Source organism: Miscanthus floridulus, chromosome 9, assembly GCF_019320115.1.
Source record: "Miscanthus floridulus cultivar M001 chromosome 9, ASM1932011v1, whole genome shotgun sequence".
Classification (NCBI taxonomy): Eukaryota; Viridiplantae; Streptophyta; class Magnoliopsida; order Poales; family Poaceae; genus Miscanthus; species Miscanthus floridulus.
In genome coordinates this window covers 22979579-23000326 of record NC_089588.1, presented here as the reverse complement: position 1 = coordinate 23000326, position 20748 = coordinate 22979579, and the positions used below count along the sequence as shown (strand labels likewise).

The 20748-nt window shown below is 43.0% G+C and overlaps 1 protein-coding gene across 7 annotated transcripts in view; it reads right to left on the bottom strand.

Annotated features, from left to right (window-relative positions):
• Positions 1-16485, bottom strand: part of LOC136481553 (putative disease resistance protein RGA1) — a 43737-nt gene extending 27252 nt beyond the window's left edge. For 3 of the 7 annotated variants that reach the window (XR_010764763.1, XM_066478884.1, XM_066478890.1), the window contains exons 1-5: positions 16350-16431; positions 10156-10292; positions 9647-9905; positions 9345-9567; positions 9105-9255 (exon numbers count right to left, since the gene is read on the bottom strand). Coding sequence is in view for 6 of the 7 variants with exons in the window: in XM_066478884.1 (XP_066334981.1) it covers positions 9105-9255; positions 9345-9567; positions 9647-9905; positions 10156-10292; positions 16350-16374 (795 nt within the window). In the remaining variant the exon portion in view is untranslated. Of the gene's footprint in view, positions 1-9104; positions 9256-9344; positions 9568-9646; positions 9906-10155; positions 10298-10520; positions 10594-16101; positions 16230-16349 lie in introns of all 7 variants that reach the window. The other 4 variants (XM_066478887.1, XM_066478885.1, XM_066478888.1 and 1 more) reach the window with 4 other exon arrangements.
• Positions 16486-20748: the final 4263 nt, after the last annotated feature.

Genomic DNA, 20748 nt, shown 5'->3' with positions numbered 1-20748 from the left:
CGGCCTGCCCGATAGCTTTCTTTTGGAGGTGGATCCATCCTCTAAGGGAATGCGAGGCTCTGATATGCGATTCTCCCAATGTTGTGAGTCTGTCTGGGGATCCCATCGAGGAGATGACCACACTTTAGGTGCTCATTGTTACCAACAACGTGCTGGGCCCGAAATCCTAGCTTACAGGGAAAGACCGTCTGGTGGCGCCCTTGAGCGCGAAGCCAGGAAGCAGTGATAGCAAGGTGAGGCGTTTGCTCTGTCAATGGATGATGAGCGGTGTGCCCTGGCCTCGCATAACTTGTTTCCTTTTCTTGCAGGATCACTCCAAGTATCGTTCGAGAGCTCCTTTGGACAAGGTTTAGAAGGGAGAAGCGGTCCAGATGCAGTCGTCCGCCGCTGGTGGCGAGATGGTCGAGCTTCTGGGAGAGCTGAGCTCCATTGTCCCCACTCCTGGTCGAGCTGGCCCAACCGTAGTGTGTCGGCTTCAGGCATGCAGACGAGGAGGCGCAAGTCTGCCATCAAGGCAATGAGCGCCGACGAGGGGGAGGGAGCCCCCGAGAAGAAGAGGCAACGCTGAACTCAAGCGGCGGTGATCCCAAGTTAGTCGGGCGTCGATGGCTAGTTATGACATTGATTTGTGTTTGCCTTGGCTTATTGTGAGTTGGCCGCAGTACCAAAGGTCTTGGAGTCATCCAAGGCTACCGAGGACAAGTCGTCGACTAGATCGGCATTAGTTGTTGGTGATTTTGGCCCAAAGGCGAACTATGTCCCCTTTGGGCAAGGTTTAGAGACCCTACACAGGCGACTAAAGAAGCCTGCTTTATTGGATGTTCCCAGTGATGAGAACATGTAAGTTTATCTCCATGCCTTGTCATCCCACTGGGCGACGCACTTCTGATGTTTTCTTTTGTTTTGGACGCAGCACCCGATCGAAGGTCTCATCGACCGGGGAGATACCCGTGGCGATCGCGATTAGCAATGTTGGCTAGGCCCAGACTTCCAAAGTTCGCCCGCACGAGAATGAGGACCCGGCAAAGAGTAATTTGGAGACAGTTTGGGTTGATGATACCCAATGATATGATGGCTTGTTTCACCACAAGCATGCCACCACTAGAGTGTTCGGGAGGATGCTTCTCCCCAGGTCCAGGGGGAGCCTGTGCAGGATGATCCTGCTCGGGCTCCCAGTTTGGGGACTCGAGGGAAGGAGCCGATCGTTGAGCCTACGCGCGGGTTTAATACGTAGGGAGCGCTGTCGAGTGCTCTGTTGAGGGACGATCCTGAGTGGAGGTTGACGCTTGTTGATTCGCCTCCACATGTGGATGATGTCTGCTTATTTCCTTTTCGTTCTCATCCGGACCAGTCAGGGGGAGGGTCATCGCTGCAAGCTTTTGACACCAAAGGCGAGTGCTTGTTTGATGATCTTGAGGAATGGTGCCACCTTGACTCCAGCCGTCAAGAGGTGGATGGGATGACAAGGTATGCAGATGACCTATCGGCGGTGCTGCGAACCTTGGCTGATGCCATTGAGACCAAAGGCATCTCTCATGGAGACTCCCTTGGCGTTGTCCTAGAGGTACGACTCGTGTCGGGTGTTTTAGTTTCTAGCCCCCGGGTGTCTGACTGGTGGTCACACCAGGTGCACACAACCATAGAGAAATGCTTGGGGATGTGCAGTGGACCCGATGGGTCTAGTCCCCGAGTCTTGGGTTGATTTGTTCTGAATGAAGCTAAGACTTATGCTGCCTTTCTCTTATAGCATATTCAGAAAAGTTCTTCGACGAAATCCACCTTCATTGGGAGAGGTTCCCTCGACCAGATGCGACGGCTAGAGCACAGATAGCCGAACTAGAGAGGGAAGTGGCAACCTTGAAGCATCATCAGGATGAGACCCAAGGTAAAGTTGTTGCCAAAACCTTTTCTCTTGTTGTTATTGTGGTTTGTTAAAGCTCTGGTTATTCAGCTGCTGCTGAGGTGATCATTGGGTTGTCCTGGGAGAAGGCTGCCCTTCATGCCTCTGGTGCCGCATATTTGAGGGAGAGGCAGAAGAGGGCATCTGCCCAGGAAGAGACAAAAGAGCTATAGGAGCATGTCCAAGGTATTCCTTCTTTTGCACTGTGAATCGTGTTACGGTTGCATGCAAGTTTTCATCTGATGTGCTAGTTGACAGCGGAGTCAGCTAAGGCAAGGCACCTTCAAGATGAGCTCTCTGAGTGCAGGTCTACGTACGCAAGCCTAGAGGCTACGACTGTTGAAGTTGAACACATGCACATGGAGGCTCATTCAACCATGGAGGCGAAGTACACGTCTCAGGTGTCGTCTCTTGAGGGTGAGCTTCAAGATGCAGTCACAGCGGGACGCACAGCCTGCCAGGCAACCTTTGTTTAGCCAGAAGGCGATACCTCTGTGTCCGAGGTTGCTTCTCGATTGAGGGGTATTCCGAGGCGCCTAGAGGAGATCGCCCAATTTGGTTTGTCCACTAGGGCGTACATGGCACTAGTGACCATTGGGACAATCTACATCGACCTATACATTGGCACTATCAGGGGGAAACCTACCGATACTGACCCCTTGGTGTTCAGTAGGCTCCAGCAACGGGCTATAGAGCCCTCAGAGTCCATAATCCATCATGTGGATCCCTCAGTGATAGTGAAGGGCAGTATGCCCGATTTATCAGATGGTTCGAACGACGCTTAAGGTCGTTTGTAATGAACTTGCATGTCACTTGACTCTGCGTATTATGTTTTTATTGTCTTTAGCATTTGGTGCTGGCTAAGTTTTGGACTTTAGCTACCTGGGGATTAATCACCGGAACAAAAATGTTCTGATCGAGTCCACACAAGGTCTTGTTGAGTCCCTTATACCATACCAAGGTCTATGAGACTTTGATTAAGCAACAGAAAACGTAGGTGAGCAGTGTGCATGGTTATCGTTGCAGCCCCCGAGCATGTTGATAAGTTAGTGTAACATGTCGATGTGCTTTACAATGAACAGGAACCAACTTGAACTGCAAAATTTAGCCCCCAAGTGAACTAGGGAGGTTCTCCACAAGATACTCGCAGGACTACAATTGATTCATATGAAATAAAATATTTTTGTAGAATATAAATGATAACCATAATAAAAGGAAAAAATGAGACCGACATAATTGGGAGTCATTGGTTGCCCCCTCAAGACCCGATGAGACCTTCAGGTGTAGGAGCCAGTGGTGGGGTGGAGGTCAAGGGGTCAAGGACGACGGGAGACGGCTGCTTCAGAGCCATCAGATTGAGCTCTTCCCTTGTGTTGAGCAAGGGTAACCCGGAGCCCCCGGGTAACTCCTTCTTGGCCTCGTGTCTAGAGAGTTGGCCTCCGCATACTCAACGGCGTCCCTCTCACATTGATTGGTGTTTTGGAAGTTCCTAGATACCATAATCATGTCCCGAGGTCCTGGCATCTTTAGCTTGAGGTAGGTGCAATTCAGGACCGCCATGAATTTGGCATAACACGGCCTCCCGAATATAGCGATGTAGGGTCCCTGGAAATCAACAACTTCAAAGGAGAGTGTCTCCCTTCAGTAGTGTACAGCGTCACCGAATGTCACAGAGAGATCTATCATGCCCAGGGGCATGACGCGCCGCCCGGGGATGATACAGTGGAAGGGAGACTATGACGCGTGTAGCTTCCTTATGTCCACGTTGAGCTTGTTGAAGGCATCCTTGTAAAGGATGTTGATGCCACTTCCCCCATCCATGAGGATCTTCATCACCTTCACGGTCTCGATGACGGCGCTGACTACTAGGGGGAACTGCCCGGCCTCGATCACTCGATCCAGATGATCGGTGCGATCAAAGGTGATTGGCCTCTCAGACCAACATAGGTGTAGCGGGGCAGCTAGTGCGGTCGCGTAGACCTGCCTGTGGGTCAGCTTCTGGAGTCTCCGATCTTGATAGGCTTGCGGGACACCAAATATAAGCATCGCGCATCCTGCGGTTGTATTGCCTCCCTCATCATCATCATGATCTCCTAGTATCTGTCCTGGTCCATCCGCATCTGGTCTTCCAGAGCGATACGTTGCCTATAGGCGGCGCAATCTTTGGCCAGGTGAGTTACGGGGAAGCCGTGATTCTAGCAAGGGTTGTTCATGATCCACTCAAACATGTCCCGATAGCCTTGTTTCTTGCGTGCATCGGGGATAGCCCTCGGGATGTTGTACTCAAGTTTCATTGGCAACTAAGCACGTTTTCCTAATGAGCGGTCCCACTTACCATCGAAGTTGTTCTAGCAGTGAGTGGGATTACGAGTATCGTGTTCCTATCGCCGCGCGTTGATGACCGAGCGAGCATCTGGTCCACCCCCCAATCGGCTGTCGATCGGGTTTGAATGGTGGTGGAAGCTTGGTCCACATATCGCTCATCCCTTGGTCCCTGGGGATGCTGCCACGGGTCATGTGACACGAGCGCATGACGCAATTCGGGAGTCTCCCGATCTTGGATCAGCTTTTGAGTCATCGAGAGCCTTTCTTGTCCGACATTGGCAACTGACTGTAGTAACCTGACCATCCTATAGGGGCGATTGACCAAGTTTTGGCCATCGGTCGGGTGGCTGGCTGGCACCTGGATCTGCTGTGTGTTAGAAGGTTGCTTGAGTGGTTGGCGAAGATGGTTGTTCTCTATCTCGAGCGCATCGTTCTGGCACAATAGGCGTAGGCAAGCATTGCTGCTGGTCTCATAGGACACATTGGGAATGGTCACGTCACTCGCTGAGGGAGTTGGACAATTGAGTGCAAGTTTCTCGAGTTCCTCCCAAGGTGGCTTGGGATCTTGCACGCTTATGTAGCACTTGAGTTGCTTTGAGGATTCGACGTCCTTTTCTTTGAGTTTTTCATCCTCGGAGAGATAGAGGAGATACTAATCGTAGTCAAAGTTCTCGAGATCAAGGATGGGTTCCTCGTCATTGGGATCGTCCCACCCTTCTGGAGCCTCTGCCATCTCTTCATCGCCGTGGGCGACCATCTCGATGAACCAGGTGGTGAGGTCACAGAGGTATCTAGAAGAGTCCGAATCATGAGCATGGCTCTCCTTGATATGTGGTTCGGTGGGTTCTGCCAGGGTTTGTTGAAGCCAGCTTGAGTATGTTGCCACCATGTTCCTTAGCCCGATCAAGAAGCCAGGAAGAATGTGGTCGGGTGGCGATGGTAGATCCGATCTGGGGACCCAGTTTGGATCTTGCCAGAGTTAGATTACAGCGTCGAGGTCATGTTCTCGGCCGATCTTGGTGAAGACGCGCGGCCGTAGAGGTTCAGGTGTTGGGCGAGAGCGCATGGCCCCTCACCCACTGCTTCCTCCAGTTCGGCAAAGAATGCACAGATCGAGGGAGGCTATTCCTCCTCCTCCACGGGTGGCTCGGGTTCTTGCAAATGCAAGTCCCCGAACCGGTCGGCGATGAAGTCCAGGTTACCGAAGGTGATCCTTCCGCCTGGCTGCATCTTCTCGTGACATCATCAAAGTTGAAGATGATTCCCATCTAAAACACAATATCAATCTGTACGCGAAAGGCTCCTACCTGGCGTGTCAACTATCAAATGATTTAGCTCCAGCAATGCCTAGCAATGTGATCGCGTAAGAGGAATCAGATGGTAGCACACGAGACACAAGGATTTATACTGGTTCAGGCTATGGTGGCGCATAAAACCCTAGTCCAGTTGGTGCTGCTGCTCTGCTTGCATTCGTATGCTCGATTACAGGGGTTGTTGCTCCTAGCTACCTAGTAGATGAGGCGATAATGAATGTTCTCGTCGTGCCGAACGCGGGATCCCTACCTCCCTTTATATAGGCAGGTAAAGTAGGGTTACAACGAGGGCGATCGGCCTACCAGATTGGATTACTAGTTTGTTACAATAGATCAATCCTATCCTTCCCACGGTTATGTTGGCGCCAGATATCCTAGATACGTCGTGATCCCTAAGCTGATGGTTTCGTCTAGTCTTCGTGGGCCTCATCCTTGAACGCCCTTTACTTGATGGGCTAGATATATGCTCAATGAGGGTACCCTAGGCCCATATATCCGACACCTACCCACGCCGTCATTCTCTTAGGGCTTATTCGGTTAATTCTCTCTCTAAGAGGAAGAGATAGAGAAGATTTTGACATGTAAGGGATTTATAATCACCCTCCAATTCTCATCAAACCAAATAAGACCATGTTTAGATCCATAAAGCTAATAGTTAGCTGTTAATAATTAGCTCCTTTAGATTCAAATACATGTAGCTAATAATCTAGCAAATTGTTAGTTAATATCCAACTAACAACTATCTCAACCAAACCCGCGAATAGCAACTACTCTCTTCATTCCAAATTATATGATAAATTCTACAGATTCTCATAATAATCAAAAATATTTGACCTTTAATTTGGTAGACTCTTAACATCATCATCATAATAACCATTGGATCTATTTTTTATAAAAATCTTATCTTACTATTACTAATTAGAGCAATTGAGTCTCCACGTTAATTCTCACCAGACATGCTAGAAAATAATCAGAAACATCTGGCCTTTAATTGGGTACTCTTATCATTATCGTTGATAATAACCATTGGATCTATTCTATTGTATAAAAAATTACCCATCTCTATCATTAAGAAAATACATAAAGTAACCCTAATTTTGCATCTAAATTATCCGCCTCTACCATTACAAAAGATAATTCAAAATAACCCCATAAATCTATATATAAATTATCCACCTCTGTCATTATCAAAGATAATTATAAATAACCCTCTAATTTGAATATAAATTAACCACCTCTACCATTATTAAAGATAATGCAAAGTAACACATATGTTTGCATTCAAATTACCTATATATATATATATGCCATCATGAAATAAAAATAGAAAGCAATAAATTTTAATTTGTATCTAGATTATCCAACTCTATCGTCATAAATAATAAACAAAAATATCTCACAAATTAAATCTCCATAAACTATGCTATATGTTTCTAAATTACAAACTTTTACAACTGTTAAGTTAAAAGTAAGAAAATGCTATGTTCCACCATGTAGACCAAGTAAACATGTATACATTAAGATAAATATTTATTTTAATTGCTTATCAAGTGTGGAAAAATGTTCACTTAATAAACCACATAGCAATAACACTAACAATTCAATTTAAGTTATATTAATACTCCATAATAATAAATTTCATAAGTTGTTATTATAAAGAAGTTTATACATTTTGACCGAAACATATGTGATATTAATACTAGTAATTTATGTTTAAGCACTTTATGTTTTATAAGACAATTGCATTCCATATATAATTATGTTATATAATAAATTCAACATGTCGAGTGCTGCCATGCATGATAAAACTTATACTGTTGTAACAACAAGAGGGTAACCTAGGACCTATGATCTTTCTTAATAAAATAAAAAATTTAAATAGAAAATAAACTAAACACGGGAGTTTTGACTTAACATGTGCATAAACAATTGCAACAACTAAATTAAAGGTTGAAAGCTAAACTAGAGGTCCTTGATGTCACATAAAGTAATGCAACAAGAGCTTATATATTTTCTAGAAACTCTAACTAGCGTTCCCTAGTGGAGTCTCTATGCTAATCCTCATGAAGCTCGCTTGAAAAAAAAGAAGACAAATTCTAGAAGTTCTAAAAAAATCAAAAATATCTAGATGTCTATTATAGACTCTAATCACAATTGATAATAATATAATTACTGTATCTATTTTATTTTCTAAATAGCTACCAGCATAAGGTAACATATGAATCTATATTTAAATTGCCTAGGTATACCACTAATGAAAATGATCTAAAGTAAACCTAAATTTGCATCTAATTGCGAACCTACTATTATGATAGATAATATATGTAACCCCTAAAATTTACATATAAGTTACCACTTACATTTATTAAAGAAAAATCTAAAACATCCCCTCAAATATAATCTAAAGTATCAACATTTTCTATTATAATTTTTTTAAATAACCATAAAGCATATATATTTTTCTACGTTGCCCACTTCTATTAATATTAATATATTAAAATTTTGATTAAAGTAAACATATAGGTTGTGCCATCATGTAGATCATGTACACATGCATGCATAGAATACAAATATATGTGTTATGTTTTAGTAATCATGAAAAATATTTCCTTTACGACTCATATACTAATGATATTAATAAATTATTTAAAATTATTAATAATCTTTACATACAATTTATATAAGTTATTACTTTAGGTATATTTATACATTTTAATAGAAATGTTTGGCATATCTATATTGATAGTGTAACAATTATTTCACATATAATTTCTTTGATAAGAAAATTCAGACATCTTTAGAAGTGCGAAGGTTAGTGCAAACAACATTTGGCTATATAGTTTTGGCCTTTGAGATTTCTTTGGAATAATAGTCATTATAAGACTTAAATATTAATGTCCTCTTGAGGTTAGCACCTTAAATATTAATGTCCTCTTGAGGTTAGCACTACTATTCATTCTAGATCTTCCTTCAAGCTCTATCACTGATCTTAAGCAACATGTTATAGGTTTTAAATTTCTATTTACTTAAGAGTGCAGTCTATGACCTGGAGCCTTTATTTTTTAAAAAAGTACAAAAGAAGTGTTAATAAAAGATACACTAAGCACAAGAGTTTCAAGTTAACTTGAGGATAAAAAATATTTGTAGAAATCAATAAGACTATTATTTGAAAATTAAAATTTAGGTTCATAATGTCATGAGGTATGGGCCGCAACAAGAACCACCACAGTCTAACTAAGGGTTCAACTAAATGGATATTAAAAATACAAAAAGGTGCCATGCAAATGGAAAACAAACTATGGATGTGGATGCAAATATATAATCACTAATTTATAAGTTTATCACAGCTAGATAGAGACTACATAGTATATATTATGCTTATTGTAGAAAATAAATAAAGAGAAAAATATTGAATTTAATATAAGTAATTTTATTACCAGAGGTATTAAAAAACTAATGCTTATGCTCGTAAGATACCAACTTGTCTGAAAACACGGGTTAATAGACTAGTATGTTTATTATAGTAGTGGTAGTTGATCTAGGTATAGAAACATAGACTTTCATACCAGACCAGTAAATTCCTGAGGAGGCATGTCGTCAATTCTTGTGCGGGCTGTTGGCCCTGCTATTATCTCCATGATTACAACACCCAAGCTGAATATGTCAAACTTCGTTGAGCGAATCCTGTTACCCCAATATTCAGGCGGCATGTATCCTCTGCGCATCATAAATATAGCACAGACAACAAAATTATGTATATTTCGGTGTCATAGACAAGAAAATGCATTCCTAGACATGGAACTTACAGTGTTCCATGCACATGTTCCGTGCTCCTGGTTTGCTCCAAGATCTTGGACAAACCAAAATCCGCAAGTTTTGGTACCATGTTACCGTCAAGCAATATATTGTCAGGTTTCAGATCTAGATGGTGGATTGGATTTTTTAATCCCATGTGAAGGTATTTTAAACCCTCGCAACTCCCCTTAATGATATTATAGCGCGTGTGCCAGTCAAGTCCATGGCATTCATCTGCACAAGTAAACGAGTACAATTTTATATAAAGTGGACTGAAACAAAAAAATAATAATAATGGTGCATCAGCGCCTACCAGATAGGTGGTTTTGAAGGCTCCCTTTGTGCAAGTACTCTAAGCAGAGTGCTCTGTATATCTTTTCAGCATGTACCAGTACTCCCTCGTGCTCAATATATTCACGATGAGTTTCATAGCAGTAGCCAATTAACTGTACGATGTTTGGATGACTGAGACTTTTGAGCTTATCAAACTCATCATGGAATCGTGCGTCATCAAGTCCTGGGTCCTTATCTCTAAACATCTTCACAGCAATCTCTTCACCATTGTGCACCCCCTGTTCATGATATATATCATATATAAGTACTCAATTGACAAACACTTAGTGCAATCCCTGTGTGGTTTTCTGTTAAATATATATTGCTTCAACTTAATATATGAAACATAAATTGTGGGTCAAGAGGCATGTTCGACATTCCTCTGTTATGAACAAACCATGCATGTGGTGCAGCCGTGCAGGTGTATGGCTAGTTTGGAGGACACACTAAGAAAAAAGCTGTGGATTGCACTTACGCTGATAATCTTACCTTGTAAACTGTTCCAAATGTGCCTTGGCCAAGTTTCCGCTCCTCAGAGAAGTTAGCTGTAATTTGTTGTAATAGCTGGAATGTTATATCTGCATGCCTCATTGTTGTATTATGTAACTTGATGTCCTTGTTTGGTGCTGCTCTGCAATAAATATAAATAAATATACATATACATTTATATTTATATTTATATTTATATTTATATTTATATTTATATTTATATTTATATTTATATTTATATTTATATTTATATTTATATTTATATTTATATTTATATTTATATTTATATTTATATTTATATTTATATTTATATTTATATTTATATTTATATTTATATATGACTGCAGGAGCTTTGAATGACTAACCCAGCTAGTAGTACAGGGGAAGGAGTTTGAGCAAGCAGCTGTTGATGTAGGTACAAAAGCTACCTGTTTATCCCTACAAGATTGTCACGTTCTTGCTTTAATATTAATATAAATATAAATATGAAAAATTAAAATTAGAGAGAAAAAGAAGACCAGTTTATCGCGAACAAGAAGGGATCAATTAAGTGTTGTTGCAAAATGCGTGCTTTTGATGACATAAGTTTGCGAATTGAATACACGATGAGCAGCACACCGAGCGCGTGAACGATATGGTGCGGCTGGCAATGATAGTGACCAATTCGGAGACGTACGGCAGGAAAAAAAAACGGCTGATTTCTTGGGACAATCAAATCCTATTTCTGGCTTCTTGTTTTTAATCTCTTTAATGACTTGTTTGGATCTCATGAATTGAAACCAATATCTAGAAAGTGCTTCCCATTTTATTATTAGATTAGTTTTCAATTCCTCTCAATTCCTGAGAATCAAACAGGACCTAAGCGATTAGTGTTGTTTGTGTCCAAGAGACAATTATCCACGTTATAGATTGGATGCATACATTGGTCAAAGGAGGATACTGATTCTCAAGGATAAGTCCTAATAGGCCTCTAGTCTAGTCTACAAGTCCATTAACAGAATCTACATATATAAGGGTAGGCAGGGATAAAGGCTTTACACTTGGTTCTACCATTCCCAAACCCCAACGCGACAAACTCCGGGTGGAAGGATGAGAGGCCCGAGGCTGCTGCTGGGACGTGAAGACGACTTCCTCTACATTGACATGCACAACATTGGCCCAGACTGCAGCAACTGTTCTTCCACTGCATATCACGACTAGTGGTAACGACTACGGTCTTCTATTCGCATGATATGTTTATTGAATGCGGTAGGAATTTTATTTTTTACTAGCATAGTCTATCCGTTCCCTTACAATTAGAAAGGAGAGGGATTTTGACTAGTACAAAAGATTTAATTCCCCTTTTGAATCCCACTAAAACCTTCGTGCGAGGAATGAGTGATCTACCAGCAAACCACCAAAGAACTCTCTGTTTTCATAGAACAAATCGAATTATATATGAGCATATCGCCAAAGAACAATGAACACTAGAACCAGTGTGTTCTAATGGATTGCTCAAACCGAAAGACCAGACTATTCAATCCACAATGAACTCACTTGATGATCCACGGGTGCTCTATGTGCCATGTATTGGATCGTCTGGTCAGCTGAAACTTATTTTCAACTAATTCGTAGTAGGAACTATTATAAAATGTGAATAAAAGATTTTATCTTTATGGTTCATTTTATGTGGGCCCACATGTTTTATGCAATATATAGTTTTTATGTAAACCCATACATTCTTTCTTGCATCAAATTCAAGAGTTGAACCAATTCATGAGTTGGATTAGATTAGGTTTATACAACAGAATGGGTGGGGCCGTCGAACAAGGGCAGGTTCAATCCATTAGCAGGACACGGTGTAAGAGTTGGCTGATTCTTGGCATGTATGATGTATGGGTAGCGGTACGTGGTATATTGTTTTGGGATGGTGCACGTCATATGTACCATCGGATAAGCATTCGGTAGGAGGAAAGCGATGGAAGCTGGCCAACTACCCAATTGTTGTTATGATACATATGAGCTTCAGTGGCAACGCAAGTTTAGACAGGCTCTTAAAAATTGCAATGAACTGGTCAGCGGACTGAGCATACGAACTTTTGTCAACTTACCTACAAATAAAACATGGCAACTTGCCCTTTCTTTAACAGAAATGTTATATGGCAACCGAGTGTTTTGGACGAAACCAACACTCGATTCTCCACAGCACGCGCCCGTGCCCGCGGTGACGTGCCCACGCCCCCACGAGGAGCTCCGGCGAGACCCTACCGCGCTGCAGCGGGGGCGATGGGCGACGGGCAGCGAGAGGAGGGAGAAGACCAGTACAAAAAAATCGAGTGCTCCCGGCCACTCAAACACTCGAATGAGAGATAGACAGACTCTTCTTTAAAGGGCCTTACTACCACATGATTGTGTATGCTCACCTTCTCCTTTTTCTCCTAGCATCTTTAACCTCCTGTGCTCCTCTTCCACCGCCTCAACTGATCTGGCTCCGGCGGCGCCCACAAGTATATGCCGCCACCTTTCGTCACCGCTCTCGCTAAATCCAATCTGACTTCCCTTTCTCTAGGCCAGCACCCCTGCCTCCACCACCTGTCGGCTTTGGTGGCGAACTGCCGCCGCAGCCGCTGCTAATCACAAGCCCCTTCTTCTTTTTCTTCTCTGGCTATTCCCACCGCTCCGCCCAACCGGCCTCTCCCACCGCCCCAGCAGGTGGCACCCCCACCGTCGTCTCGACCACCACCACGGCCTATAGATGGCCATTCGGGCCACCCGACCTGGCCCGTCACGAGCCTATCCAGGGCACGGCCCGATGGGGGTCGGGCCGGCACGACACGGCTGCTTCATCGGGCTGGGGCGTGCCCGCCCACGGGGTCCACCTACGGCCCAGGCACGGGCCTATAAGGTTCGGGCCGTCCCGTGCCGGCTCGTCGGCACGCCAAGCCCGTCGTGCCTAAGGCAGCCCAGGCGCGAGCTGCTCCGCCACCGCATTCGCTGCCGTGGGGGTGAGCTGCTGTGACGCCACGCTATGGGTCATGGAGGCGCCAGCTGCTTTAGTGCCGTGCGATGGCTGTCGTGGGCGCGAGCTGTTGCGTCGCCTCCGTGGGTGCGAGCTGCTACTGCGCCGCCGCGCGCTAGGCACTCTGAGCACGAGCTGCTACGCAGAGAAGAAAGCGAGAGTCGAAGAAGAAGAGGAAGCAAGAGAGTCGGAGAAAGAAGCGGAAAGGAGAGAAGGGAGCGAGCGGCGCCCGGGAGTCGAATCTCCCTGATGAGTAGGGTTTCTTTCATTTTTATGCGAAGCGGAGGTGGCTGGATGGGCCTTTAGCAGGCCTGCTATTAATCGGGCTGGGCCGGGCCGGCACGTCGTGCCGAGGGAGGAGCCCAGGCACTGCCCTCTCGTCGGGCCAGACCGGCACAGGCACGATGGCAACCGGGCCGTGCCGTGCCTAGGTCGGGCCAAATCGTCGGGCCATGGGACGTGCTCGTGGGCCTCGTGCCCTTTGGCCATCTATACCCCCGCCGGTCCGGCGTCTTTCTTGAAAAACCTCTTCTTAGCTCGCAACCATGGAAACCCCCCAGAACCCCTAAACCCTAAACCTAGAGACTTCAAACCATAACGCCGGCAAGTTTCTGTGTCCGCGTTGCTGTGCCATGAGTGAGTATTTTCTTTTTCTTCTTCTTTTTTTCTTGATGCTGGCCAAACGCTTTGTGGATGCACGCTCGGAACTAGCATTCCCATTGTTTACATGTTGTAAATAGAAAGTTATTTGTCAGCCAATAGATGAACGAGGATTGAGAATGTTAGACCGTCTTGGAAAACAAATATCTACTTAGGGCATTCTCAGCAGAATATCCTTAAAACTCAACCTTTATAGTAGCATATAGTCCTCCCTAAAATATTACTCTTCTTGGATCTCTTCATGGTCCTGCAGATCCCCTTAATCTCGCCGACAATTGAGCCCCCAAGTGCAAGCACTATCTCTTTGTTTCATCAAGTATATATAGGATGGAAGACCACCCGCCCGCCCGGGTCCCAAATATAGGTGATGGGAGGCTAGTTTTAGGGGAGTCAACCATCATATCAGGGGTGAGGAGGGCACGGAATGGACTGGGAGGGTGAATATGGGAGCATATCTACGTAGCAAAGAATTATAAGCGTAGGAGTGTAGTTTTCTTAATAAAAAATATAGTGCTTATAGTTAAACTATCCATGCCGATACGTTATAATGTTTCAGTGACAATGTATAAATTTGTTTGAGTAACAACTTACGTAATTTATTTCTTTGTGGTTTCTAACAACTTACAGTAAGGGGCGAACAACTTTGTGGTTTCAATGTATAAATATGGGGATATTTTAGTTTATTTTTAATAATGGCAGAGGTGTGTTATTTACATGCAAACTCACAGGGTTACGTGGACTATATATTATAGTGGTGAATGTGGGCAAATTAAATACAAAATTTAGTTGGGTTATTTTATATTATCTTTTGTAACAGCAGTGATCGGTAGCTTTTTAGAAAACAGACCAAGTAGATACAATAGCGATGCTACCGGGTTGATGGACGGATGTTTCTGATTCTTATGAGAATATATAAAAAGTATCATTTTTTCCTAGGGTGTCTCATGAGTATATTATATTAAAGTAAGCCTCTGTATGTCGAGGGTCTTGAATTAGTAATAGTAAGATTGTGGTATTTCTTAACATGGCAATTGACCCAGTGGCATAATTATATTTGCCCGATGCACACATATTACATGGACCTATCTGATTAATGTCAAGTCAGAAACCTAAGGAACAACGTTTCTATTTATAGGCCTATTATATAACCTATTATATATAGCACAAAAGAATCCTATAAAAGTCTTACAAACTCGAAGTTGGGAGGGGACGGTTTGCCGGTTTGGACAAATACATAATACAGAAAATTTTACGGGAGTATAGTACTGTAGCATTTAAGTGGAGCAATTATGTCGTTAAGAGCTCCTTTGGCTCTATGAAATGGGAGCACAATTTGTAAGAAGGGCTTCCAACTTCATTTTAATGTTGAACCTAAATCTGAATCCAGGAAATTTAAGGTTGAACCCGAATCTGAAGCATGTGGGACAGATGGACAGTAAAGAGAGAGTAGCAGGCGGGCAGAGGCAGGGGGCAGCCTGTTGCTGGCCATGGCCCATGCATCTTGCATGGGAGGGAATGCGAATCGAGGTGCAAGCTTGTGTTACGGATGAGCCATTTTGTTTCAGCTGCCGGCTTTCACCGATCAAAAGCCACGAGTTAAAACAAACAGTCCAGCTATTGAGCAGTTTTTAAAAACTGGCTTACGAGCAAATGAACTAAAAGCTAAAAAGTTCGGACTTTTGGTGTGCTGAGAAACTAAAAATCTATATCTAATACTAAAGAGCCAAAATTTAATTCCTATTTTTTTGTCCACCTCTCCCTAACTGCCTGGACAGTGGAGAGTTTCTCGTATGTGACCCGGACTCATGACCGTGCTCATACGAGTTAGAACAACTCGTGTCTAACGATGATACGGAGTCCGATTCCAATACGTATTGGATTCGGTTGCCAACGTACGGATACATTCGCTAGCTTATTATAAAAAAGTTAAAAACCAAAAGCCAGACAGAAAAGCCAAGTTCTGAGTCATCAAAAGTCAAAAAGCTACAGGCCAAACAAACAGCCCTGAGATCCGTGCATGCCCTGCCAACATCAGCATCCAATTCCAAGCCCGTTGCTGAAGACTCGATGCTTTGTGGGTGCGTGGGCTACCCGACGCTAAGGCAACATCAGCATCCAATTCCAAGCCCGTTGCTGAAGACTCGATGCTTTGCGGGCGCGTAGGCTACCCGACGCTAGTTTCCTTACGATTCTACAGTGTTCTATGATTAGTACTCCTATATGAGTGAAATGAATCATTAATTGGAACGATCCATTCATTGGAACCAAGTGGTTACGGGGCCAGAGACCTAGCATGCAAGTGCGTAGATCTGAGGGCGCGAGCCTTTTCTGATGTAGGAGTACCAGTACGACAACATACTCTAGTAGTAGTACAGATAAACCGCTCCAATAAGTTGGGATCAGGGCGCCTTTTTCGCTAGAACAAGACAGAGGCTTAATGAGAATAATAAAAGTAACAAGTTTCCCACAAAATTATCGGCAAAGCAGCACAAAGCAGAAATACTAGGCAAGATCTGATGAGGGGGAGCGGACCGACCTGAAGACGACCGACCTTCTTGCATTGGAGGGCCTGGGACTGGGAAGCTGGTGAGATGGAAGCTAAGACGAGGATGCAGCACCAGCAAGCAGGGGTGAGGAGAGACGAATGGACTGTGTGTGTGTCTCTCTGTGGGTGCCGATACAAATGCAAAGCTCTGGACCTTTGGTGTTACCGACTTTTCCACGAGAAGAACCGACTAGCGGGCGGGCCCCGCCTCAAGCCAGCCACGCGTGATGATGAGCCCAACACTGGCCAAGAATCGGGCCCACGCGTGCCCAACACTGTAGCAAAGCAGTCACTGCACCTGCAACAAAGCACTGCACCAGCAGCAAAGCTGCGTGCACTTGCCCTCCACCGCTTTACCATCGCGCGTCATGGTCATTAATCAAAGCTGCATGGTCGCAGGCGCGCAGCAGCACCTGCACCGCATGCACCCGCACCGTTCACAGCGACATCAGACGGCCACGAGAGATCGAGTGAGATGCGGCCAAATTTCACCGGAGCGCCGTATAGATTTAGCGAAAAAATAATAATAAAGTGGTGAAAACGTGCACGCGTCCTGAGAGAGGGGCGCACGCAGCAGCCGCACGCCGCAGTCCGCGCGCTCGTGTCTCCCGCACCCATCCCGTCGCGTGGGTGCGTACAGATCGGCCCCAAGATATGTAGCGAGCAGTTCAGCGTAATGTATTCTGCCGTCGAGCTATGTCATATCGGAGCCAGCACCATGTTATCATCTAGTTTTCGACATCGACGTCAAGATCTGTGACGCCGAGACGTGTTACCTCGACGTTATGAGTCCTAGCGTCGACCCTAGGATCCAAAGATGAGTTTAAGTCTCGTAGGGGTCAAATGTAAATTTTCTTCGAAAAAAGGTCAAATTATAAAAAATTAGGTTTGGTTCCTCATCCATGTTTGATTTCTCATCCTACACTTTAGTCGGTGTCCTATTAATATTTGGACACATACATGAAGTATTAAATATAGACTAATTATAAAACTAATTGCACAGTTTACGATTAATTTACGAGACGAATCTTTTAAGCCTAAGGCCAGTCTCAGTGGGGGTTTCATCTCCCAGTTTCTAATACATCCATATTTTGAAAAACAGTGCAGAAGAGTTTCATCCCCATGAAACTCTCTCTACTCCCATGAAACTTTTATCTTCTCTCTCTTCATCAAGACAGTGCCATGTCAGCATATTTAATGCCTATGAAACTCTATGAAATCTCCATTGAGACTGGCATAATTAGTCCATGATTTGACAATATGGTGCTACAGTAACATGTGTTAATGGCGGATTAATTAGGCTTAATAAATTTGTCTCGTTGAGTACTGACGAATTCTGTAATTTATTTTTTTATTAGTATCCAAACACCACATACGACATTCTCACGTGACACCACCTAAATTTTAGTCACAATCCCTAAGCGCGCGTTTAGTTTTAGGAAGTTGGAATTTAGGGCTACTGTAGCACTTTTGTTTTTATTTGGCAATTAGTGTTGAAACATGGACTAATTAGGCTCAAAACGTTCGTCTCGCAATTTCCCACCAAACTGTGCAATTAGTTTTTTTCGTCTATATTTAATACTCCATGCACGGGCCGTAAACATTCGATGTGATGACTACTGTAGCACTTTTTAGGATTTTAGGTTGGAACTAAACGAGGGCTAATCGTGTGTATATATATATATATATATATATATGCTGTGCAACCAATAATGTTGACTTGACTACGGTTGTACTTTAGGCAACTTTTTTTTCCTCAGAGGAAACTGCCAAACTGTGGGTGTACGTACACTACGTAGCCAGCTGGAGTAACCAATAATAATGTTGACTTGACTGCTGGTGTGCCATTTTTTTTCTCCGAGGAAACTGCCAAACTGTGGGTGTACTAGGGTATTCCCTCCCTTGAAAAATGTCATTATTATTTTTTCAACAAGTAAATAAATCTTAAATTTAACTAAATATGTATAAAAAGATACTAACAATTATGATACGAAATAAATATTATTAGATGGATCATCAAATATATTTTCAAAATAAACATGTTTAAAGATATGAATATTGCTAATGATTTTTATAGATCAAGTCAGGCTAAAGAAAGTTTAACTTAACTAATACTTATACATGTGTGATACGCACGTGTTTATGGTTGTAATTGACGACATCCTATATATTATAGGAAAAAAAGATTGTTAGATAATGTGGTTTCTAAATTACTCCCTTCGTCCTAGAATACAATTCATTATGACTTTTAAAATTTATACTGAAATATAAGACACTCTGCACAGTGTCCATGCTAAGATTTGGCAAAGTTATTTGTTAAAAAAAATCAAAATTTGAGGAGAAACTCCTTAATTGGGTTTAATCCATGGGTACCTACGTCATTTGAGTATTCCTTTAAATTGTCTTAAAATTTTTTGAACAAAGGGTTTATGATAAAGAGCCATCAGGATGGTTTTTTATATTGATTAATATACATGTTGTCTCATGTCATGTAACTGTGCTAAAATTCAACTTGGCAATAACACTTCTCATATGCATGGGCTAACCTTACGATCTTTCAAGCACTTGCATTACCTGCAAGAACATAACATAAATATATATGATCATTTCTGTGGTATATAGACGAAACTTAAATGAGTGCAATAAATTAGATAATTGAACATCTATGTCACAACTCTAATAAATCCTGGAGGCCATATACATACATGATGTTATGTAGCAATGTTAAGACTACCTCGTCAATAGCACTTCTGATATACATGATCTTTCAAGCACTTACATAACCTACAAAAATTAATATCATAAATATTTATGTTTTTTGTAATATGCTATTATACGACAATGCAAAACTATGCTACCTACATGCAGGATGGAAGCAGAATACTACTATATGAAAATGTAAATTACTTATGACAACAGGAATTAAGCGAAAACTTAATAAAAACTCTAAATTAGATATGGTTTGATATGATGTAACCAATTTGGCAGCATCAGTCTCAGCTCTTAAGCGCGCCCAACAAACCTTGCAATCATGATCCTATATTTGTGCCAGTGGAGGCAAGCAATGCATCTCCAGAGATTACCGAGGTTAGTTAGCTTACATTGAGTTGGTTAATAGATTAACACTTGGTTTAGAACTTTAGATTAATTAATCTAGGTGGGTCCTCATAGAAAATGTCACATGAACCCTAGACAAGGTCCTTGTTGCAGCTACATACCAAGCCAAATGGACAACGAGATGTTGGCGACCCCCGAGGAGCCAATGTACTAATAACACCTGTAGCACTAAGGCCAGTCTCTATGAGGGCAGAAAACATTCTCATTTGAATGGAACTTTAAGAAGAAATAAAATGCTGCTCGGCAGAGAAGAAAAACTCACCAGAAAGAACAAATACTACCCATCAAATTGATATAAAAGAAGATTTATTCATGCATTTATATGTAATTGAACACAAGTATTGCTTAAATTTTGCGATATCAGTCATACAGATGGAGGCAACGTTGAAGTTGCACAAATATTATTTTATATTGCTTTATCTTTATTTCTAATATATTCCTTTCTTTTGCACCCTATCGACAGTCAAGCAAACACAGATTAAGCATGGAACTTGCAGTGATCGATCGAGCTGTTCTTATCTGTCTGAGCCGGCGCCCACATCCATGTTCTGTTCACCGCACATGATCCCCGAGTTGCCTGCGCCAGTCGAGACGACCGCAGCAACGGTCGCCGCGACACCGCCAACTCCGCCGAGTCCGAAAAAATTGGAAGACGCAAAAACTTCATGAACAACGACGGTCTCATCCGAAAAAATTGGAAGACTCAAAAACTTCATAAACAATGACGGTCTCACCTTTGCTTAAGAACCTTATGACGCAAAACCTTCGGAAACTTTAGACTGGAACTGCTGGAAGCAGACAATAGGGATTAGGGAATTGTGCAGACCAAACTTGCGGGCAAGCTAAGCTTGAACGGATCATGCATTGTGCACCACGATGTTTCTTAACTTGGTCATGTCTTGCGCCATGTTTTTTTTATTCAGCCGTGCATTGCCCGCCAGGGCATTTGTTATTTAGGCCCGAACTCCCGGACAATGCATGATGACAAACAAGCAAGGCATGTAGAGCTTATTTGGCAGCCCGGTCTCCACAGCAAGAGCTTTGCTAAAAGAATCTCTCATGCAAATGACGTCCCCCTTGCCAGTTGACGCACGCTCTCTTCTAGGCATAACTTATGCTAGGTTGACCATTGACTCTCTCTTTTTTCCGTATACATAAACATATACACATACACGTATTCTCCTACATGGTGCTCAGGGAGGCTCTTCTTAGCTTGCTTTGCTTCTATCACGCCAGACACACGCATGTGTATATGGTCCTGTGGAAGGACGTA